The sequence below is a fragment of the Phyllobates terribilis genome, unplaced genomic scaffold (assembly GCF_046119375.1).
Source record: "Phyllobates terribilis strain yellow unplaced genomic scaffold, ASM4611937v1 Scaffold_10__3_contigs__length_209671492, whole genome shotgun sequence".
NCBI classification, from domain to species: Eukaryota; Metazoa; Chordata; class Amphibia; order Anura; family Dendrobatidae; genus Phyllobates; species Phyllobates terribilis.
This window is the reverse complement of record NW_027362770.1, coordinates 77135596-77160214: the sequence shown is the minus strand read 5'-3', so window position 1 is coordinate 77160214 and position 24619 is coordinate 77135596. Positions and strand designations below refer to the sequence as shown.

The following is a 24619-nucleotide window of genomic DNA, read 5'->3' as shown; positions in this document are numbered from 1 at the left end:
AATTAAAATTGCTCCTAAAAGTTATTTTTTTAACATCACAACAAAATAAAAAGGCGATGCAAAAATTATATTGACGTAAACTCAAAATATGGGAAATGTTATTAATAAAAATGTTTGTGTGGCATAACGATTATTTTTATAAGGACATGAAATTTCAAAGTTTGAAAATTGCTAATTTTTGTAAATTGAGGTCAAATTTCTGATATTTTTATAAATTAATGTACATTTTATTGACCCACATTAACCACTATTATGAAGTATAAAGTGTATCGAATAAAGCATTTTCAAAATCACTGGAATTTGAAAAAGTATTGCAAAGTTATTGGCATATAAAGTGACATAAATAACATGTCAGATTTGAAAAAAGGGACTCTGTTAGAAAGGTCAAAACAGGTTTTGGCATTAAGAGGTTAAAGAGATGTATGAGGGTTTGTATTTTAATTGGTATCATTTTAGAATACATATGACCATCACTTTTTTTTATTTTATTTTTTAGGACGCAAGATAAAGAAAATTATCATTATTGTTATAATTTATAATTTGCCAATATGTTATATTGCTTGTTTTATGGCAGCTATTTTTCAGCTTTAAAAAATCCTGTTTTTCCTCATTTCAGCCAAAGAAATTAAGGGTAGGCCTACAGGCAGGCTTGGAATGTCTTGTAAGATGTTGATTGATAGGGAGTTTTCTAGTAAGATGATCTAGCAGAGACCAGATGTTTGAAACTCAGATGCAACTAATCCTTGATAACAAATCATTATTATTATTTCCTTATATAGTGGGGAAAATAAGTACAGTGCTGCTCTCCATTATTGATATCCCTTCATTTTTTTATAGACTGTCCAATATCTTCAGAAATAAATGGAAATGTACCAAAGTTATGTCTTCAGGATTTTTTAATTAGTGGTCCAACGTAATACAACAATAAAACATTGTCTTTTAACTTCCATGTTGCAATATTAAAGAAAAAACAGAATAAACAGCATGTGCAGCAATAAAGGCACCCTTAATTAATAGTTGGTTGCACATTGATGACAGCCTCCAAACATTTCTTGTAGCCATCTACTGTATAAGCTTCTTGCACTTCTTAGCTGGAATTTTCTCCCACTCTTCCTTTGCAGTTTGTTCAAGCTCTTGAATGTTTGCAGGGTTCTTTTTTCCAGTGGCAGATTTCAGCTCACCCCAACGATTTTCAATGGGATTGAGATCAGGACTCATTGCTGGCCATTTTTAAACTGTCCATTTTTTTTTCAACCATTCCTGTTTACTTTTTGATGTGTGCTTTGGGTCCTTGTCTTGCTGGAGGTTCCACGGTCTTCGACCCAAATCAAGTTTTCTTACACGATGTAGGACATTTCGCTCTAAAATCTCTTGATAATTCTCTGATTTCATGATTCCTGTGATATATTCAAGGCCTCTAGTACCAGACACAGCAAAGCAACTCCACAGCATTATGGATTCTCCACCATGCTTAACTGTTGCTAAGGTGTTCTTTTCCTTATAAGCTTCATTGTGCCATCTGTAAACAAACTGTTGCTTTGCATTGCCAAAAAGCTCTATTTTTGTTTCATCTGTCCACAGAACATTTTCCCAGAAGGATTGTGGTTTGTCAAGGTACTCTTTGGCAAAGATCAGTTGTTATTTTTTATATCTTTTCTTCAGCAATGGTTTCTGCCTTGGCCTTCGTCCATAAAGCTCTGCTTGGTTTAGTGTGTGGCGCATGGTACTTGTTGAAACCTTGACCCCAGACTGTTCCAGGTTCTTTGGATGTCTGGTGTGGTGTTTTTTCCACCATTCGCACCAACCTTCAAAGAGATCTCTTGTCAACTTTCATCTTTCCCCCACATCCAGGGAGGTTCTTGACAGTTCTATGCTTGGCAAACTTCTTAATAACATTGCGCACTGTTGAAACTCAGATATCAAGGTCTTTGGAGATGGCCTTATACCCTTTGGAAGTCTTTTGTTTGCTAATTTTTGTTTTATCTGTTGTAAGGTGGCTAACGGACGCATAGTGGATGGGAGGTATATATCACAAAGATGGCTGTCCTCTGTGATGTAACCCGAAGTATTGCTCAAGTGCACATAAGCACTAAGAGGACTGTTTGGTGCACCTGTGGCTGGGTTACGGGTAGCCATGAGAGATAAGCAGGTCTGGCTACCCACATACCTCAACTCTGGGTGTGGTTAAGATATAAAATGGAGGCCATTGTTTGGCACATGGTCTGTGTTTGGAGGGAGAAGGCCTCCTGTGTGTTGTTGTATCCAGACTGAGCCAGTGAGCTGAATGCTCTCTAGCCTGTGTGCCCACAGGACCGGCTAACCAGAGACTTTGCCTTAAGCACTCTTTACTTTGTTTTGTCTGAACTAAAGGCTGTTTGTATTCCTTTTGCTTTTGCCATGTTTATGATGTAATAAACCGATATGGACATTTAAAGGAAAATTCTTCCTGTTTGCTTCCCGATGCACCCAAGTGACAAGAAACCCCACTGAACATTTTTCCAGAAGGATAGTGGTTTGTCAAGGTACTCTTTGGCAAAGATCAGTCTTTCCTTTTTATGTCTTTTCTTCAGCAACGGTTTCTTCCTTGGCCTTCGCCCATAAAGGTCTGCTTGGTTTAGTGTGTGGCGTATGGTACTTTCTGAAATCATGACCCCAGACTGTTCCAGGTTGGCCTTCAAGTCTTTGGATGTTTGGCGTGGTGTTTTTTCCACCACTCACACCAACCTTTGACGACATCTCTTGTCAATTTTCCTCTTTCCCCCACGTCCAAGGATGTTCTTGACGTTTCAATGCTTGGCAAACTTCTTAATAACATAGCGCACTGTTTAAACTGGGATGCCCTGGTCTTTGTAGATGGCCTAATAACCTTTGGAAGTCTTGTGTTTGCTAATAATAGCAATTCAGATGTCCTCATACACTTCTTTGTCTTCACTAGTGTGACAAAGGAACAGGGCCTGTCATGTGGCTTTTTAAAACACTAAAGTAATCATTCATTGGTTAATTCATGTCACATGAGCACCGACAATTAATCACAGGTGAATTTCTTTTGTGATTTACCACTGGTAAGTCAAAATGTGTTTCCATACTAAATTAATGTAAAGGGTGCCAACACCAGTGACACAGCAAGCTTTAGGTTTTTCTATTTTTCTCTCCCATTGTTTTTTGCTTTAAATTATTGTTCATCATTTGCTCTTTTGTATTTAACACGAGTGCTTTATACAAGAAAACTGTTTCACTTGTTTCATTTTTTTCAGGAGATATTCCACATTAGGTACTTAAGCTTTATGGGTGTCAATAACAATATGCAGGACTGTATTTGATACACTGACAATTTTGCAATTTTCCCACCAACAAAGGATTGAGAGGTCTGTAATTTTTATCATAGGTACACTTCAACTGTGAGAAACAGAATCTAAAAATAAAAAAAAAAATAAAAAAACCTCATTGTATGATTTGTAAATAATTAAATTGCATTTTGTTGCATGAAGTAAGTATTTGATCACCTACCAACCACAGACCTCTCACAGACCTGTTAGTTTTTCTTTAAGAAACCCTCCTACTCAGCACTCATTACTCAGTACTAATTGCACCTGTTTGAAGTCATTACCTGTATAGAAGACACCGGTCCACACACTCAATCACACTCCTACCTCTTCACCATGGCCAAGACCCAAGAGCAGTCTAAGGACACCAGGGACAAAATTGTAGACCTACACAAGGCTGGGATGGGTACAGGACAATAGGCAAGCAGCTTGGTGAGAAGGCAACAATTGTTGGCACAATTATTAGAAAATAGAAGAAACACAAGATGACTGTCAATCTTCCTTGGTCTTGGGCTCCATACAAGATCTCGCCTCATGAGGTAAAGATGGTTCTGAGAAAGGTCAGGAATCAGCCCAGAGTTACACGGGAAGACCTGGTCAATGACCTGAAGAGTGCTGAGGCCACAGCCTCAAACATTACCATTAGTAACATACTACGCCGCCATGAATTAAAATTTTGCAGTGCACGTAAGGTCCCCCTGCTCACGCCAGCACATGTCCAGGCCCGTTTGAAGTTTGCCGGTGTCCATCTGGATGATCCAGAGGAGGCATGGGAGAAGGTCATGTGGTCAGATGAGACCAAAATAAAACTTTTGGTATCAACTGAACTCACCGTTTTGAGGAATAAGAAGGATGAGTACAACCCCAAGAACACCGTCCCAACTGTGAAGCATGGTAGGGGAAACATCATACTTTGGGGATGCTTTTCTGCAAAGGGGACAGGAAAACAGCACCTTATTGAAGGGAGGATGGGTGGGGTCATAGTTACATAGGTTGAAAAAGATATAGGTACATCAAGTTCAATCTTTCTTTACCAATTGGTCATTTTGTCGCTAATTTAACTATAACCCACAATGTTATATGTATCAAGGAAAACATCCAGTCCTTTTTTAAAAGCTGTTATAATGTCTGCCATTACTACCTCTTGTGATTGGGCATTGTATGATCTAACGGCTCCAACTGTAAAAAAATGTTTCCTATTTAGCTGCCAGAATCGCCTTTCTTCCATCCTTAATGAGTGTAAGCCATAATCATTAACATTAACAGAAATAAACTCTTGAAATAGATGACTCTGTTTGTAATGACTCTATATAATATGAGTTTCACTTTTTGCATTGAAGAACTGAAATAAATTAACTTTTTGATGATATTCTAATTTAGTGAGAAGCACCTGTATTTCCTTAAAATGCCCAATCTATGTTTGGCATCACCAGTTATCATGACATGGTCTCAGTCTACACGATTAAGCTGTTCCCTTAACTTGTTGAAATCAGCTTTCCTAAAGGTTTTTGCATTTCCCCTTTTGAATGTTTGATTGAAAATTACATTGAAACTTACCATATTATGGTCACTGCTTCCCAAATGCAGATCTGAAATTGTATCTGGTCTATTTGACAGCACCAGATCCAGCAGATTACCTCCCTCGGTTGGTTCATCTACCAGCTGAGAGAGGTAATTGTCCTGAACTGTGGATAAGAATTTGCAGCTTTTAGCAAAACCAGAAGATTCTATGTTTCATTGAATGTCTGGATAGTTAAAATCCCCCATAATAAGGACCCTATTATTATTTGCTTCAACATTTCATCCTCTAGCTATATTAAGAGTCTTGTAGCAAACTCAAATTAGCAGCTTTCCATTATTGCCATCCCCATGTATATTTACCCATACTGACTCTATATTGTCACAGCTCCCCCCAATGTCATCGCTTAGCACAGGTTTTAAGTTTGATTTTATGAAAATCTTTCCTGTCCTTTCTAAATGTAGTGTACCCCTCTACGTTTGTTATCCAGTTATGGCTTTCATCCAGCTAGGTTTCCGCAATGCCCACCACATCGTATTCTGTGACCCACATACTGTAAGAGTCTCCAATTCAATCATTTTGTTCGTGAGACTTCTGGCATTTGCCAGCAGACATTTATTACTATTAGCACATTTGTTACTCCTACTCAGCTCTCCATTTTCCTTTCATATCCCAGCCACACTTAATCCTCATTAACTGCTACTGTCTCACTCTCTTTGTCAACTCTATCTATCCCCTTATTAGCTCCTTCATCCATCTTACGATTTTTTCCCCAAGCACAGCTGCACCCTCCCCATTGAGGTGCAGCCCGTCCATACCATAGAGCTTGTAACTGATAGATAAGTCGGCCCAGTTCTCCTTTAACCCAAACCCTTCCTTCCTGCATTAATTTCTAAGCAACTTATTTATCTCACTAAGCTCCCACTCTCTAGTGACGCTTGTGGCACTGGCAGTATTTCTGAAAACACCTTTTGGTGGCAGATGACTCTGTCTGTCCTAATTATAGAGTCCCCTACCTCCAACATTTGTCTTGCCTTTGCTGCACTCCCTCCTTGCTACAGCTGTAATTTTCCTGGTTGTCAGGAGAAATTTCTGCTGTAGTGATCATATTCCTAGTTCTGGCTTACATTCCTAAGATAAGCCAAACAGGCATATTTACTAGGTTGTTGTCACGCTAGGTATGGGGAGAATCCAGCATATAATAGCATAAAAAGGGGAGGGAGCCCTACAACTAGAGAAAGGGAGAGTGGAGACCGCTAAACAGATCTAACGACAAACCCTGACTTCCCTATATACCCTAAATAGGTTTTGCACCTATCGCCGAACAGGAAACCTGGCCCTAGCTGACCCTAAGTCTGGGCCCTAGTTAAGGAGCAGGAGGGGTGAGCACTAAGTCAGCCTCACTACAAACTAATGTACACACAGGGGAAACAAACAGGGGAATAAACTTAGCTCAAAGGTGACACCGGAGAGCAGGGTAACAATCCAAGGTAATTCTAGTCGACTACTAGAACCTCAGGCCCAAATAGGTATAACACGCTATCACCAGCAACTCTCTGAGGATTTGAGTGTATTTAACGACACAGCAAGGAGGGTGCTGATTAACAGCAGAAAGGTGAGGATACCTCAGTGTCCTAAAAGGAAAGGTATAATCACCAAGTAAGGTGATGATCACCGCTGGGTCCTAGAGAGAGAGGAATCATTAAAAGGATTAAGGAGATGTTTGTAAGGCCAAACACAGCGACCTTCTACAGATGGACACTGTATGACTTTCTGTCAACCTTGACAGACCCGTGAAAGTACCCCCACTTCTACGAGAGGGCTCTGGACACTCAAGACCAGGTTTATCCGGATGAGAGGCATAGAATGACCGAACCAACCTAGGGGCATTCACCTCCGATGCTGAAACCCACATCTTTTCCTCTGGACCGTAACCCCTCCAGTGCACCAAGTACTGAAGGGAATGACGCTGAAGATGAGAATCCACAATTTTCAATATTTGGAACTCTAAATTGCCATCAACAGTGATTGCGGTTGGCAGAAAGGGGGAGGACTCAAGAGGTACCACATACTTCTCAAGCAGAGACATGTGAAACACATTGTGGATCCTAAGAGCTTGAGGTAACTCCAGACAAAACGCTGCTGGGTTAATGATGGCGGTTATTTTATAGGGAGCAATAAACCTATATCCCAGCTTTCAGGAAGGAACTTTCAACTTGTTATTCCTTGTAGACAACCACACAAAATCATTCACACTTAGATCCGAACCTGGCGAGCATTTCCTATCAGCCATACTTTTGTATCTGTCTTCCATGAGTTTCAATTTATTCTGAACCCCCTGCCACACAGAAGAGAGCGACGAAGCAAAACCTTTTTCCTCTGGAACTCCCGAAGCCCCTCCACCACTTTATAAGGCCAATTACAGCAACTTTCTACATCCGGACACCGTATGACTGTCTGAAGAGCCTGACATACCCGTGATAGTTATGCCATATCAGGACTGGGCTCTCTGGCACTATTCCCTCTATTTCTTCCTTGTAATTGTTACTCAGCTACGTACTTCTGGGTCCTGATCTTCCCCACCTCCACACTCCTCCATATCACTGGCCCCAGCCAAACGCATGCTCAATAAGCTCTAAACTCTTCTCCAGGTTTGCAATGGCCCTGAGTGTTGCTAGCTACATATTTAGATCCAGTATCTGGGCTTTCAAACATGTAACTCGCTGGCATTGAGCGCAGACATATTCACCCTCAAACAGCTGTTTAAGGCATGCATACATCTCACAAGATGCACACCTGGTAGCATTGTCCATGGAGCACATATTAAATGGGGATAAACAATATAGATAAAAGCAGACAAACAATGGAAAGCTAGTAAGAAAAACACCAAACTATGCTCTTGGGTTAAACTACACTGCTCAAAAAATAAAGGGAACACTTAAACAACAGAATATAACTCTAAGTAAATCAAACTTCTGTGAAATCAAACTGTCCACTTAGGAAGCAACACTGATTGACAATCAATTTCACATGCTGTTGTGCAAATAGAATAGACAATAGATGGAAATTATTGGCAATTATCAAGATACACTCAATAAAGGAGTGGTTCTGCAGGTGGGGACCACAGACCACATCTCAGTACCAATGCTTTCTGGCTGATGTTTTGGTCACTTTTGAATTTTAGTTGTGCTTTCACACTCGTGGTAGCATGAGACGGACTCTGCAACCCACAGAAGTTGCTCAGGTAGTGAAGCTCATCCAGGATGGCACATCAATGCGAGCTGTGGCAAGAAGGTTTGCTGTGTCTGTCAGCGTAGTGTCCAGATGCTGGAGGCGCTACCAGGAGACAGGCCAGTACACCAGGAGACGTGGAGGGGGCCGTAGGAGGGCAACAACCCAGCAGCAGGACCGCTACCTCCGCCTTTGTGCAACGAGGAACAGGAGGAGAACTTCCAGAGCCCTGCAAAATGACCTCCAGCAGGCACAAATGTGCGTGTGTCTGCACAAACGGTTAGAAACTGTTTCCATGAGGGTGGTATGAGGGCCCGACGTCCACAGATGGGGGTTGTGCTCACAGCCCAACACCGTGCAGGACACTTGGCATTTGCCACTGAACACCAGGATTGGCAAAGTCACCACTGGCACCCTGTGCTCTTCTCAGATGAAAGCTTGTTCACACTGAGCACACGTGACAGACGTGACAGCGTCTGGAGATGCCATGGAGAGCGATCTGCTGCTTGCAACATCCTTCAGTATGACTAGTTTGGCAGTGGGTCAGTAATGGTGTGGGGTGGCATTTCTTTGGAGGGTCGCACAGCCCTCCATGTGCTCGCCAGAGGTAGCCTGACTGCCATTAGGTACAGAGATGAGATCCTCAGACCCCTTGTGAGACCTTATGCTGGTGCGGTTGGCCCTGGGTTCCTCCTAATGCAGGACAATGCCAGACCTCATGTGGCTGGAGTGTGTCAGCAGTTCCTGCAAGATGAAGGCATTGAAGCTATGGACTGGCCCACCCGTTCCCCAGACCTGAATCCAATTGAGCACATCTGGGACATCATGTCTCGCTCCATCCACCAACGTCACGCTGCACCACAGACTGTCCAGGAGTTGGCGGATGCTTTAGTCCAGGACTGGGAGGAGATCCCACAGGAGACCATCCACAACTGCATCAGGAGCATGCCCAGGCGTTGTAGGGAGGTCATACAGGCACATGGAGGCCACACACAATACTGAGCCTCATTTTGACTTGTTTTAAGGACATTACATCAAAGTTGGATCAGCCTGTAGTGTGTTTTTCCACTTTAATTTTGGGGGTGACTCCAAATCCACGCCTCCGTTGGTTAATAAATTTGATTTCCATTGATGATTTTTGTGTGATTTTGTTGTCAGCACATTCAAGTTTGTACAGAACAAAGTATTCAATGAGAATATTTCATTCATTCAGATCTAGCATGTGTTATTTGAGTGTTCCCTTTATTTTTTTGAGCAGTGTATAATATTGTGTTTAACTATGCACTTATCTGCCTCCTCCATACTTTAAAGCAGCCCCTGCTCTGCTCTGCAGCCTCACTTAGACTCACTGGAACTTGTAGGTCTCCAAAACAGCACAGGCGAAGCATGTATTGCGTGATTTTGGCCAACAGCCTCCTTCCCTCAGTAAGAGCATTGAAGATGTGTAGTGGCTGGATTTTTCTGCATGAAAATGACCCGAAACACACAGCCAGGCCAACTAAGGAATGGCTCTGTAAGAAGCATTTCAGGGTCCTGGAGTGGCTTAGCCAGTCTCCAGACCTGAAGCCAATAGTAAATCTTTGGAGGGAGCTGAAACTCAGTGTTGCACAGCTCCGAAACCTGAAAGATCTGGAGAAGATCTGTATGGAGGAGTGGGCCAAAAACCCTGCTGCAGTGTGTGCAAATCCGGTCAAGACCTACAGGAAATGTCTGACCTCTGTAATGCAAACAAAGGTTTTTGTGCGAAATATTAAGTTTTGTTTTTCTATTGTATCAAATACTTTTTTCATGCAATAAAATGCAAATTAATGATGTAAAAATCATACAATGTGATTTTCTGTGTTTTTCTTAAGATTCTGTGTCTCACAGTTGAAGTGTACCTACGTTAAAAATTGCAGACCTCTTCATTCTTTGTAGGTGGGAAAAGTTGCAGTGTATCAAATACTTTTTCCCCCAATGTAGCTGAAATTCTACATTATTTAGAATGTGACCATCATATTAAGAAATAAGTATTGTTCCCTCAATGATAAACAAAGTAAAATATATTCAAGATACATTACCTTTTTATATATTTAGGCAGCACTGTCACTCCCAGTAGAAAAAACATCATCACGGAGCAAATAATCATTCCGATACCCAAACAAACTGCACGTGTTTCCCCTCTCTTTTGGGCCATGAAAAGTTTCTTTCCCATTGTTCATTCATTTATCTCTTCCTTCAATTACTTTTTTAGTAGTCCAAGGACAAAATGTGATCCTTCTCAGTGTAGCTGTAGAATTCACAATGTATTGATTACTGTTGGGAGGAAACATAAAATATAGACACTATATGAATAAATCCATGATATCTCCCCAAGCAACAATGGGGCTGAAATTAACATTTGGAGTTCTGATTTTTGGGTCTGTGATAGCAACACAAAAATGGAAACTCTTATGATGGAAAATGGAAACTCTTACGATGGAAAATGGAAACTCTAATGATGGAAAATGGAAACTCTTATGATGCAACTGCAAAAACTGCCAAAAAACAAATGTCATAGATTATAATAAGCTCCTTTTGGAAGTCTGAAAAAAAATCAGCAGCATGCTTCACTTTATCTTTTGTAAAAATGGCAGGAATTGTGAGGAAATCTCCTATTTAATGTCCTCTGACACTTTTATTTTCTTTCTTGACCAACATGCATTCACTGATGTTTTTTTTGTGTGTTGTGTCTGCATTCCCACATTCTAGAACATTATTTGAAACTAATTTGTTTTGCTTTGCTTTTCTTACTTCTGTATGCCAGTATTGTTGCTGTTAGTGTACTAGAATTCATATTGTTAGCGTTTTATAAGATGATTTAACCCCTTAGTGACCGGACCAATTTTTTTAAAATCTGACCAGTGTCACTTTATGTAATAATAACTCTGGAATGCTTCAACATATCCCACTGATTTTGAGACTGTTTTTGTGACACATGATACTTTATAATAATGGTAAATTTAGGTTGACATGTTTTGCGTTTATTTATAAAAATATCAGAAATTTGACAAAAATGTTATAAAATTTCAATTTTCAAACTTTGAATGACTATCCATTTAATCCCAATAGTCATACCACACAAAAACATTACTAAATAACATTTCCCTTGCTTTACATCAGCACCATTTGTAAAGTGTTGTTTTATTTTGTTAGCATTTTAGAAGGTTTAAAAATGTGGCAGTAATTTTTCATTTTTTCACGTACATTTACAAAACAAATTTTTGTAGGGACCATAGGGACCTGTTCAGTTTTGAAATGACTTTTGGGGTCCTATATGTTGGAAACCACCCAATAGTGATACCATTTCAAAAACTGCACTCCTCAACATATTTAAAATTGCTTTCAGGTAGTTCATTAACCCTTCACGTTCTTTTCAGGAAGTAATGGAAAGTGGCATGACAAGAAAGAAAATGTTTATTTTTACTGCCTAAATTTTGATAACTTCTTAACAGGCCACTATAGCCAGCAGACTCTAAGGCCGTTACTTGGCCATTACCTGCCATGACAAACATCAAGACCACACAATCAAGATCTCAGGGTGCCACTGAGGTTAAAAAGGAAGACCCCACACTCTCATAACTATTTAGATTCTGTAATCACTATTGACAGCAGAATCTAAGGGGTTAAATGTCCACGGTCGGTGCCAACACTGACCGTGGCTGGTGCAGCAAGTTGTCAGCTATAGTGTACAGCTAACAGTTACACCTGTCAAGGAATGCTAGTCTCTTATATCGCAGGTCAGTAAAAAGATGTCTATTGGTCACTAAGGGGTTAAATGCCACAATCAAGTCTATTCTCAAAAAGCCATCCCTTGACCCGACCACTATGTCAAGCTATTGCACCATATTGCTGCTCCCACTTGCTTCCAAACTCCTTGAGCAGTATGGCCACGCTGAACTTTCCTCCCACCTTTTATCTAACTCGCTTTTCGACAACCTGCAATCTGGCTTCTGTCCCCATCATTCCCCTGAAACTGCCCTGACCAAAATTACTTATGATATACTCACAGCCAAAGCTAACAGACAATGCTCTATTCTCCTCCTTCTAAACCTGTCCTCTGCCTTTGACACAGTTGACCAATGCCTCCTACTACAGATCCTCTTTTCCTTTGGCATCAAAGTTCTTGCCTTATCCTGAATCTCCTCATACCTTTCCAACCACACATTTACCGTCTACCACTCCCAGACTACCTCCTCATCCCGCCCTCTCTCTGTTGAAGTCTCTCAAGGCTCTGTCCTAGGACCCCTACTCTTTTTCATCTATACCTTTGGCTTGGGACAACTCAAAAGTCTCATGACTTCCAGTACCACCTATATGCAGATCTACCTCTCTGGCCCGGATGTCATCTCTCTGCTGTCCAAAATCCCAAAGTGTCTATCAACCATATCCTCCTTCTTCTCTTCTCCCTTCCTCAAGCTCAATGTGAACAAATCTGAACTCATCATCTTTTTTCCACCTCACGTATTTTCCCTACCTGATCTATCTATCAATCACAATAAGTGATATCACGCTTTCCCGTGATCTGCTGCTTTGGAGTAACCCTTGACTCTGCCCTGTCCTTCAAACTGTACATCCAAGCTCTTTCCACCCCCTGTCTCAAATATATTTTATAATCCATCCTTTCCTCAACCGGCAATCTACTAAATGCTTGTGCATGTCCTCATCATCACCCTCTTCGACTACTGCAACATCCTCCTCCCTGGCCTACCTGCTAACACTCTCGCACCTCTCCAGTCCATCCTTAACTTTGCTGCCCGATTAAATCATCTCTCTCCTCACTACACCTCTATTTCTCCCCTCTGCTAATCCCTATATTGCCTCCCAATTCCCCCATGTATCCAGTTCAAACTACTAATACTGACCTACAAAGCCATCCATAACCTGTCTCCTCTGTACGTTTTCGAACTAATCTCCCAATATCTTCCCTCATGTAATCTCAAGTCCTCCCAAAACCTCCTTCTTTCCTCCACACTTATTCATTCTTTACCCAATAACCTCCCACATCCGATTATCCACCACAAACTCAGGGCTCTTTGGGTCACTGAAATCAATCTCAAACACTTTTGATAATTAGTTTGCCAGGTGAGCCCAAACTACGTAAGATGGACTTTCCACATTATTAAGCAGGCCACAGGGTATCAAGCAAAATGGGAAAGAAAAAAAAATCTCTGCTATCATTCGGTGGTGTTGAGAAGTCTAGCCCAATCCAGCCCTTGTTCATTTTTCTAAGAGTCAGCCTGTCAGCATGACAGGTGACAGGCGGACACCTTTTATATGTATAATTCCACCAGCAGCACTAAAAGCCCACTCTGATAAAACGCTAGCAGGCCAGGACCTCCAAGGCGTAGAGAGCCAGTTCATTCCACGTGTTCAGCTCGGATACCCAATAATTATAAGGCACAGAGGAATCACAGAGGACGTTGGTATGGTCGGCAAGGTACTCCCTCAGAATCTTCCCAAACTTTGCATTCCTTGTTAGAGTACCCCGCGCCTCAGGGCGTGTGCGATGGGCGGGGCTGAGAAAACTCTCCCAGAACTTTGACAGGTTCCCCTGCCTCTGCTGGATTGGAGTTGTGTCTCTCGCCAGTATTCATTGGTTGTCCAATGAACTTTGACCTCTGCCGCCAGCGTTTTCAGATGGGAATTTTTTTAATAGTTTCACAACAAGGACCTTCTGGTGCTGAACCATTTTGTAGACCTGTCCGCCTCAGGAATAAGAGATATAATGTTCTCCTTGTAGCGTGGGTCTAGAAGTGTCACCAACCAGTAATGACTGTCACCTAAAATTTGGAGAGCGCAAGGGTCACGGGAAAGGCAGCGTAACATAAACTCAGTCATGCGTGCCACACGGCTAACAGGCAAGACTTCTGTGTCCTCACCAAGAGGATGACTGACCATGCTCTCCTCCTCCTCCTCCTCCTCCACCTCCTTATACTCACTGTTTTCAGGCTATCCCAGCTGAGCAGATGGTATGACAGTTGTGCAGGTAGTACCGTCTATAGCGCATGAAACTAGCTCCTGTTCTTCCTCCTCCTCTTCTTCATTGTCACCCTATCCACGTTGGGATAAGATGAGGCTGGGCTGAGTGTAATCACCCTGTATGGTTCCTTGCTCCATCTCATCGGGCTCCTCTTGCAATGCATCCTCTTTGATTGTGAGCAGAGAGCATTTCAGAAGACAGAGAAATGGGATGACGATGCTAATTATGGAGTCATCGCCGCTCACCATCTTGGTGAAGTCCTCAAAATTTTGGAGGATGGTACATATGTCTGACATCCATGTCCACTCCTGAGGTCTTATGTGTGGAGTCTGAACTGAATACCGATGGCCTTGTTGATGCTGGTAGGCAACAACTGCCCTCTTCTGCTCACAAATCCTTCCCAACATCTGCAGGGTAGAGTTCCAATGCGTGGAGACATCACACACCAGGTGGTGAGATGGAAGCTGCAAACGCTGCTGAAGCACGGCAAGGGTGGTGGAAGCTGTACCTGACTTTCTAAAATGGGCACACAGGTGGCGTACTTTGACAAGCATATCCGACAGATCCGGGTAGGTTTTGAGAAACCGCTGAACCACGAGGTGAAGCACATTGGCCATGCATGGAACATGTGTGAGCTCGCCTCACCTCATAGCCGCCACCAGGTTCCGGCCATTGTCACACACAACCATGCCTGGCTGTAGGTTCAGCGGTATCAGCCACAAATCTGCCTGCTCTTTCAGAGCTGTCCACTACTCTTCAGGATTCTGTGGTTTGACACCTAAGCATATTAGCTTCAGCACCGCCTGTTGCCGCTTGGCTGAGGCAGTGCTGCAGTGCTTTCCAGATTATGACTGATGTGGTCATTTCGGAGTTGAAGGCTGAAGAGGAGGAGAATCAAAAGAATCTAGTCGGCACTCCGTGAAGATGGGGTGGTGCACGTGGAAAATAGTGTTTCTAGGAAAAGCAAATCCCGGCACTCACGTCTTGATGATTAATTCATTTGAATTAATCACCAACACGTGAGTGCTGGGTTTTGCTTTTCCTTGAAGAGGAGGAGGAGGCTGAGGAGGATGAGGTGCAGGAGCTGTAGACTGTGAGGGCAACCCTGATTGATCTAGGGCCCGCAGTCCTTGGCTTCGGGAGGATGTGTTCCGTCCCAAGGTCCGACTGGGTCCCTGCTTCCACTATGTTAACTCGGTGTGCTGTCAGCGAGATGTACCATCCCTGTCCGCAAGCACATGTCCACGTGTCCGTGGTTAGGTTGACTTTCCCAGCAACTGCATTGTTGAGGGCACGGCTAATGTTGTGGGACACGTGTTTGTAATGCGGGTATGGCACACAGGGAGAAATAGTGGCGGCTTGGGACCGCGTACTGAGGGACGGCCGCCACCATCAGGTTGCAGAAAGCTTCCGTATCCACGAGCCTAAAAGGCAATATTTTTAGCGCAAGCAGTCGCGAAATGTGGGACTTTAGTTGTGTGGCCTGTGGGGCATTGACTGCGTATTTGCGCTTGAGTTCCAACGACTGGGGTATGGACAACTCAACGCTACGCTGGGACAAGAATGTGCTTGCTGATGGTAGTAGTTGAGAGTGTGCAAAGACAGGTGCAGGACAGGAGGTATCTTCGCATGCACTATGGACAGTGGATTGGCTTGCACGCACAACAGCGGAAGAAGCAGTGGTGTCACCTTCAGGCACTGTTCCTGGAACCTAGGGTACAGCCCACAAAGTCGGGTGCTTTGCTGCCATGTGCCTGATCATGCTGGTGGTGGTCAGGCTGGTAGTTTTGCTACCCCTGCTGATGCTGGCCTGGCATGTGGTGCAAATGGCCTTTTTGGGGTTATCGGCAGAGTCTTTAAAAAAACAACTAAACTCGGGAAGACCTAACAGTTGTATTGGAAACTTCCGTCGTGTTGCTATTACGAGGAACGGTTGCCCGCCTTCTGTCTGAGGCCACCAACTGCTTCTTCCTGCCTGTTGGGGTGCTCTGCCTCCCTCTCCCTATGTGCTGCTGTCCTCGCTCTGCGCAACCTTCTGCCAGGTTGGGTCAGTTACTATATCATCCACCACCTCGTCTTCGACTTACGCATCCTGGTCTTCCTCCTGACTTTCTGGCAATTGTGTCTCATTATCGTCCACCTCTTGTGACAGTTTCCCACCATCGCCTTCGTATGACCTTGGCTGCTCAAATATTTGGGCATCGCTACATGCGATCTCCTCTTGCCCCGCTTCAAGTGGACTAGGCGAGAGGCCCGAATCTATAAATGGAAATGTGAACAGCTCTTCAGAATGTCCAAGTGTGGGATCAGTTGTCTCTGGGCACTCGGCATGGTGGGAATAAGGAGGATCAGGGTGAGGAATATGCGGTTCAGACTCACGGCTACTGAGACTTGACCATGTGGTAGACAGTGTCGTGGTGGTGGCTAAGTGACTGGAAGCATTATCTTCTATCAAACCAACAACCTTTTGACACTGCTCTTTGTTTAATAGTGGTGTTCTGTGGTCCCCTATTAATTGGGACAGGAAGGTCAGGTGAGAAGATGTGGGTGTTTGTTGTGGCACAATTTCAGCTTGCCCACGGCCTCGGCCTCTGCATGCGCCATCACCATCATGTCCAGTTCCCCGTCCCTTGCCACGTGCCTTGCCTATTTTAAATGGAGGACAATATCTTCCACGCTCACTACAAATGGCTGCATTTGGAGCGAACTTATATGTGTGTCGGTATTGTACAAGATTCTCTACATATCCATCTCCACTAACAGTCCTTCTGAGGACTAATCCAGCTGCAAACCACAGTTTTAAATAGCTGGCCTGTAGGTAAATAATTTTAACACAAAACTGGTGTCAATAACTTTGCTGACACACTGAAACAAAATTTTAATGGAGGCCAGAAATGGCAGAATTTTCAGTGCAATTATATGTAATCCGTGTGATGGACAAACCACAGTTTTATGTAGCTGGCCAGTAGGTAACTTTTTTTAACAGCAAACTGGTGTCAATAAATTTGCTGACACACTGAAACAAAATTTTAATCTAGGCCAGAAATGGCAGAATTTTAAGCACAATTATATGTGATCCGTGTGACGGACAAACCACAGTTTTAAATAGCTGGATTTTTAGCGCTGTAATACGGAAAGGACCTGGCTGTATTCTGCAGTGCCAACAAGCAAATGGCACAGAAAAACTGTGTTCTCTGGATTGCTTTTTAAACAAATAATCAGGATTAAGATAAAAAAAAAATTATTCTTAGCCCCTGATGCCTGGGCCTATTTATATAAATATCTGTAAAAGCAGCAGCCGACAGAACTGGAATGGACCCTCTTGCTACAGTATGCGCACTGCATTCTGCTATATACCTGACTGCCTGCCTAGCACTGATATCTCTGCAGCTGGATTAATCCTCAGAAGGACTGTTAGTTGAGATGGATATGTAGGGAATCTTGCATTGTAGAATACCTACACTAACTAATAAACAACCGAATCTCTCCCTAGCTCAGCAGCACCTCTTCCTACGCTGCCTGATTGCAGAGTAGACTGTGATGAGAACGCAGTGCCAGGTCTGACATAGACCTGATGACGCTGTGCAGCCAGCCAATCACTGTAATGCCACAACCAACATGGCTGCGGCATTACAGTGTGTGGCAGACAATCCCTGCATGTTGACTGGCGCTCTAAAGAGCACCAAACATGCAGGGAGGGGACCCAAGCTCCCGCCGATCAACCCCGGAAATACTCGGCGAGCGCCGAGTATCTCGAGCAGTGAGATGCTCGGACGAGCACCGAGCAGTAGCGAGCATGCTCGCTCATCACTATCTGTATGTCTTTTCAGTTCATGGTGGATAACAGTGGTTTATAAAAGTGATCTTATTCTAATACAAATAGCAAATCAATTATACAGTGAGTGATATAAATAGATCTTCGTCATTCAAAATAAGTGTATATAAAAACATCCATTAATGATCATATGATCATTGGCAATAAATACAAGTGGTTCTCAATAAATTAGAATATCATCAAAAAGTTAATTTATTTCAGTTCTTCAATACAAAAAGTGAAACTCATATATTATATACAGTCATTTCAAACAAAGTGATCTATTTCGAGTGTTTATTTCTGTTAATGTTGATGATTATGGCTTACAGCCAAAGAAAACACAAAACTGATTATCTCAGTAAATTAGAATAATTAACAAAAACACCTGCAAAGGCTTTCTACCTGTTTAAAAAGGTCCCTTAGTATGTTTCAGTAGGCTCCACAATCATGTGGAAGATTGCTGACTAGACAAATGTCCAGAAGGCAGTCATTGACACACTCCACAAGGAGGGTAAGCCACAAAATGTCATTACTAAAGAAGCTGGCTGTTCACAGAGTGCTATATCCAAGCATATTAATGGAAAGTTGAGTCGAAGGAAAAAGTGTGGTAGGAAAAGGTGCACAAGCAACCGGGATAACCGCAGCCTTGAAAGGATTGTTAAGAAAAGGCCATTCAAAAATTTGGGGGAGATTCACAAGGAGTGGACTGCTCCTGTAGTCATTGCTTCAAGAGCCACCACACACAGATGTGTACAGGACATGAGCTACAAGTGTCGCATTCCTTGTGTCAAGCCACTCATGACCAATAGACAATGCCAGAAGTGTCTTACCTGGGCCAAGGAGATAAAGATCTGGACTGCTGCTCAGTGGTCCAAGGTGTTGTTTTCAGATGAAAGTAAATTTTGTATTTCATTTTGAAATCAAGGTCCCAGAGTCTGGAGGAAGAGTGGAGAGGCACACAATCCAAGCTGCTTGAGAAAAACACATGCTGTTTTTCTCCTTAGCTTGTTTCCCTGAGAACGCTGACCCCAGAGACGTGATCAAACTCCTCCCCTATGCCACGTCTCCATGCTCTTCTGGTTCCATAGTGTCTTGTCTCCTTACATTCCTCCTTTCTTTTATCTCCCAGTCACTAGGCGAGGGAAGTTTACAAATGTGTGTTGCTTCTTCAAGGATAGTCCAACTTCTGCCAAGAGCGGCACTCATTCCTGAGTTTTCTGTTGGATTTGCATCGAGATGAACTCATCTTGTGCATACCGGCTAGGAGGAATGCCTGCATTGGCTCGTTCTGTCCTGCACAGTTCTCCCGATAGATGTTCTCCTGAGAGATCTGAGGTTCTAGTCGGTTCACTAGGCGTCGGCCCTGGTGGTTCCGTCAGTACGTTGATCCATCCTTCATGATCGACCACCTGTTCAGTAATTGTTTCTAGTGGGGTCTTCAGGGGGAGCACCTTTTCCCATTTTTCCATCTCAGAAAAGCATGGATGAAGTATATTTCTGTGCAACACTCGCGTGGGGCACTCTCTTCACCTTCCGGTCGAACTTCATAAACCGGGCTATTTTGGGTGGACTCGCAATTTGATAGGGCACTTCTTCATACCAATTATCTAACTTATTCTTGGGTCGCTTGGCTCGTATTAACACCCACTCTTCTGCCCAAAAGGGTTCTTCCTGTGTTGGACTTTTGATGTGGTAACCTATCTCCTTAAGTCTTTGTTCCACAAAGCGTCTCATTATTTGAAGTCGATGATGGATATTCATCCTCTAACTCTAGTCCTAATTCAGTAATGTCTCGACTACCTCACCCAAACAGTATTGTGTAGGGTGTGTATCCAGTGGTCGCATGGACCCGATTGTTATACACCGACACCAGATCGGAGGCAAACTCAGGCCACCTCATTTTCTAATCTTCTTCAAGTGTTTGTGGCATTTGTAACAGAGTTCTATTGAAGCGTTCGCAAGCTCCATTTCCCTGTGGGTGGTATGGCGTGGTCGGGGATTTGTCTATACCGTAGGTGCACTTCCTCCATTATCTTCCCTCGGAAGCAGGCTCCTTGTTCTGAATGAATTCGTTTCGGGCACCCATACACACGCAAGAAATTGCTTTGGCCGCTGTTTCTTCCGTCTGATCTCGAGTCGGAGTGACCACAGCGAACTTTGTGAAGTGGTCGGTCATTGCCAAACAATGTTCATAACCCCTGTAGGATGTTCCGATCATCCAGTAATCCACCACAAATAATTTCAACAGGGCAGACATTGTTATAGTTTGGACTGGTGCTCTTTGTTCTGGAGGCTTGGTTAACTCACACTAATGGCACCTTCGACACGCTTCTACCACTGTCTGTCACAGCTGATGCCAGTACACCAATCGTTACAGCCATCAGAAAGTCTTTTCAGTGCCGAAATCGGCCCCTTGTTCATGAGCTTCCTTTGCCAGACTCATTGCCATTTCTTCAGAGATCACCACTTGCCAGGTGACGTCCATCTCCCGAGGCAGCTGAATCTTTCAGCACAGCAGACCATTCTTCTTGACAAGTCGTTCCCATTGGCCTAAGATCTGCAACGTACTTGCTGATAGAGACGCTCTTAACTCCTGATCAGGTTTCTGCCCCAATGTAACCCACTTCCTCAACTCTGCAAGTTCAGGATTGGACTGCTGGAGATAAATCCACTCCTCCCTTGGGGGTCACAGGACCTGGGTGGCTTTACGCCCTCCTTCTTTTTCTTGAGCAGCCACAACAGTTGAAATCCGGGATCTCGTCGCTCTCTAGATCTTCACCTGTGTCTCCCTTTGGACTTATTGGAGTGTCTCGAGACAGTGTATCGACATGGGTATTCTGAGCTTTTGACCGATACGCGATTCTGTACAGGTACTTGGACAACCCATCTTTGTTCCAGCGCTTCTAACTTTGCATTTTCGAGATGAGAAAAGGGGACTGTTATCGGTTCTCAAATAAACCTCCCACCCTGACAGATACTCAGAAAACCTTTCAGTCACATAACAGAATAAATTATCAGAATACACTAGAATTAAGGGGCTGGTAGTTTAAAATGATCTACTGGAGGGAATGGGAACTATATTAACTATAGTGGGAAAGGGGCAGTCTTTTAAAACTTTGGCAATACTGTTTCTATCACAACTCGCTGCTCGTTTCCCCCGTAACTCTCTATCCACTTTCGCGATGCCACTCTGGCGTCTGCTGGTCCCCGTCTGACTACTGTCTTTCCTTCTATCCGTGCCCGGAGCCATATGTGCCTGTCAAAGGTAATGGCTAGTGAGGGGCGAGCACTAAAATGCTTTGGTGCTCGATGCTCGGGTCGAGCAAATTGGAATGCTCGGGTGCTCGACCCGAGCAATGAGCCCAATGTAAGTCTATGGGAAACTCGAGCATTTTTCAGGTAGCTCCCCCCAGGCAGTCTGCAGAGGGCCAAAAAATTGTGCAAATCGATGGAAACAGGGCTCAAATGACATGGGAACAGTATGGGAAGACCCCTGGAAGCATTTCTGACTCCCAGGTCACCGCTGTCAACAACGTTGTTAGAGGTATTACACCACATTTACGGACTCAAAATAAAACATACAAAAACTAAACCAAAATGGATTTTCCAGGGAAATATGTTAAGGAACCTCCTTTCCAGGGTAATGACTTATATATAAGGCAAAATAAATAACCAAAAACAATGCCTCCACACCTTGGCCTATGTTCACACGTAGCGTTTTTGATGCTTTTTTGCACTTCTGCATTGCTTGCAACTGTGACAAATGGATTCACCGGGAAATGTCATTTTAACATTTTACAACCTTATCTGGCAATCTGGTGTGTGAGACATGATCAGACACATCCTGTTTCATTTATGAAGGAGGGACTATGAAAGTCACAAAGCCTATTTTTACAGGGTCATCAGTAGAGATGAGCGGTGTTCAACTCGAACTGTTCGCCAATCTCAAATTCGAGCTGTTTTGGGTGGTGTTCGAGCCGTTCGACGAACACGAACGATTTGAAAAAAATCCGGCTGTTCGAGGTTATGTTCGATAACTGTTCGTGCACCAAAATCGTAACTGGATTTTTTCACAGTAATGCTGTTAATCAATGTTAATACTCAGTTTGAGTGTACAGTGGGCGGGGGGAGGGGCAGGGGATGGATCTCTGCCGAAATAATGAAGATCTCCATTTTTGTTTCCTTTCCTACGTTTACAGTGGGGAGGTGCAGTCTGTCAGCCTATCAGCAGCGCACACTAGAGATGAGCCTTGTTCTACTCGAACTGTTCGCCAATCTCAAATTCGAGCTGTTTTGGGCGGTGTTCGAGCCGTTCGGCGAACACGAACAATTTGAGAAAAATTCGGCTGTTCGAGGTTATCATAGAATCATAGAATCATAGAATGGTAGAGTTGGAAGGAACCTCCTGGGTCATCTGGTCCAACCCCCTGCTCAAAGCAGGATTCACTAGATCATCTCAGACAGATGTCTGTCCAGCCTCTGTTTGAAGACGTCCATTGAAGGGGAACTCACCACCTCTCGTGGCAGCCTGTTCCACTCATTAATCACCCTAACTGTCAAAAAGTTTTTTCTAATATCTAATTTGTGTCTCCTCCCATTTAGTTTCATCCCATTGCTTCTAGTCTTTCCTTGTGAAAATGAGAATAAAGATGATCCTTCTACAATGTGACAGCCCTTGACATATTTGTAGACAGCTATTAAGTCTCCTCTCAGTCTTCTTTTTTGCAAGCTAAACATTCCCAAATCCTGCAACCGTTCCTCATAGGACATGGTTTGCAGACCAGTCACCATTCTGGTCGCTCTTCTCTGAACTTGCTCCAGTTTGTCTATGTCTTTTTTAAAATGTGGTGCCCAAAACTGTACACAGTATTCCAGATGAGGTCTGACCAAAGAGGAGTAAAGACCGATAATGACTTCACGTGATCTAGACTGTATGCTTCTGTTAATACATCCCAGAATTATATTTGCCTTTTTTGCTGCTGCATCACACTGTTGACTCATGTTCAGTCTATGATCTATTAGTATACCTAAGTCTTTTTCACATGTACTGTTGCTTAGCTCTATTCCTCCCATTCTGTATATGCTTTTTTCATTTTTATTGCCCAGATGTAGTACTTTGCATTTTTCCCTGTTAAAACCCATTCTGTTGGTTGCTGCCCACTGCTCCAGTTTATTTAGGTCTTTTTGAATCCTCTCTCTCTCTTCTCTAGTATTAGCTATCCCTCCTAGATTTGTGTCATCAGCAAATTTAATCAGTTTACCCTCAATTCCTTCATCTAAATCATTGATAAAGATGTTGAACAATACAGGTCCCAGGACGGAGCCCTGTGGTACCCCACTTGAGACATTCATCCAGCTGGATGTGAAGCCATTTACAACCACCCTTTGAGTCCGATCACTAAGCCAGTTATGAATCCACCTAACAGTTGACTGGTCCATTGCATACTTGGTCATTTTTTCAATAAGGATGATGTGAGATACTTTGTCAAATGCTTTGCTGAAGTCAAGATATACTATATCTACAGCATTTCCCTGATCCACCCAGTCAGTGATTCTGTCATAGAAGGAAATTAAGTTAGTCTGACATGACTTGTTAGTTACAAACCCATGCTGACTCTGGTTAATCACTTCATTCTTATCCATGTACTTACATACATGTTGTTTAATAATTTGTTCAAAGATCTTTCCTGGTATAGAAGTCAGACTCACCGGCCTATAGTTCCCTGGGTCCACCTTCTTCCCCTTTTTGAAGATAGGAACAACATTTGCTCTTCTCCAGTCTTCTGGGACTTCTCCTGTTCTCCAAGAATTTTCAAAGATTATGGAGAGTGGTTCTAAAATTTCTTCTACAATCTCCTTCAGTACTCTGGGGTGTAATTCATCTGGACCTGGAGACTTGAACTCATTTATGTTAGCTAAATATTCCCTCACAATCTTTCTGTTTACTGATAACTTGGATTCCTCTATTCCTTTAAAAGGACAGTGAAGATCAGTTGATGTTACATTTTCTTTCTGAGAGAAAACAGATGCAAAATAGGAATTAAAAAGTTCGGCCTTCTCAACATCCTCTCTTACCATTTCTCCATTTTCATCCTGTAAAAATCCTATAGCATCTTTGACTTTTCTTTTACTTTTGACATACCCCCAAAATCCTTTTTTATTGCTTTTGACATCTCTTGCAAGCCTTAATTCATTGTCAGCTTTAGCTAACCTGATACGTGCCCTGCAGGATCTGCAGACTGCATTATAATCTTCTTTAGATATGCCTCCCTCTTTCCATTTAATAAACATTTCTTTCTTTCTTTTTAGCATGTGTTTAAGTTCTGTGTTCATCCATCCTGGTTTCCTTAAATGCTTCCCATTCTTCCTACTTTTCGGGATTGTTAACGATTGTGCTTTGAGAATCTCATTTTTAAAAATTTCCCATCCTTCCTGGACATTTTTGTCCTTAAGGACATCCAGCCATTGGATCCCTCCTATTCTCTTTCTGAGTCTCTTAAAATCTGCCTTTCTAAAATCTAACCTTGAAGTTTGAGTCTTCACATGTCTTCCTCCTCTAGTTATCCAAAATTCTACAATAGCATGATCGCTGCCTCCTAGGGTCCCAGCCACCTTTACCTCCTCAACCATTTCCTCCCTGTTTATAAGGATTAGATCCAAAGTAGCAGATCCCCTTGTTTTCTCCCCTACCTTTTGGAAGATAAAGTTGTCAGCAAGAGAGGATAAGAATT

At 43.0% G+C, this 24619-nt stretch overlaps 1 protein-coding gene across 3 annotated transcripts in view; it reads right to left on the bottom strand.

Moving 5' to 3' along the window:
* The window catches only part of LOC141164414 (putative calcium-activated potassium channel subunit beta), a 380601-nt gene that overhangs the window by 224696 nt on the left and 131286 nt on the right, over positions 1-24619 (bottom strand). For all 3 annotated transcript variants that reach the window (XM_073649610.1, XM_073649609.1, XM_073649611.1), the window contains one exon: positions 10134-10368. In XM_073649610.1, the coding sequence (XP_073505711.1) occupies positions 10134-10267 (134 nt within the window). In that variant the 5' untranslated portion in view covers positions 10268-10368. The remainder of the gene's footprint in view (positions 1-10133; positions 10369-24619) is intronic.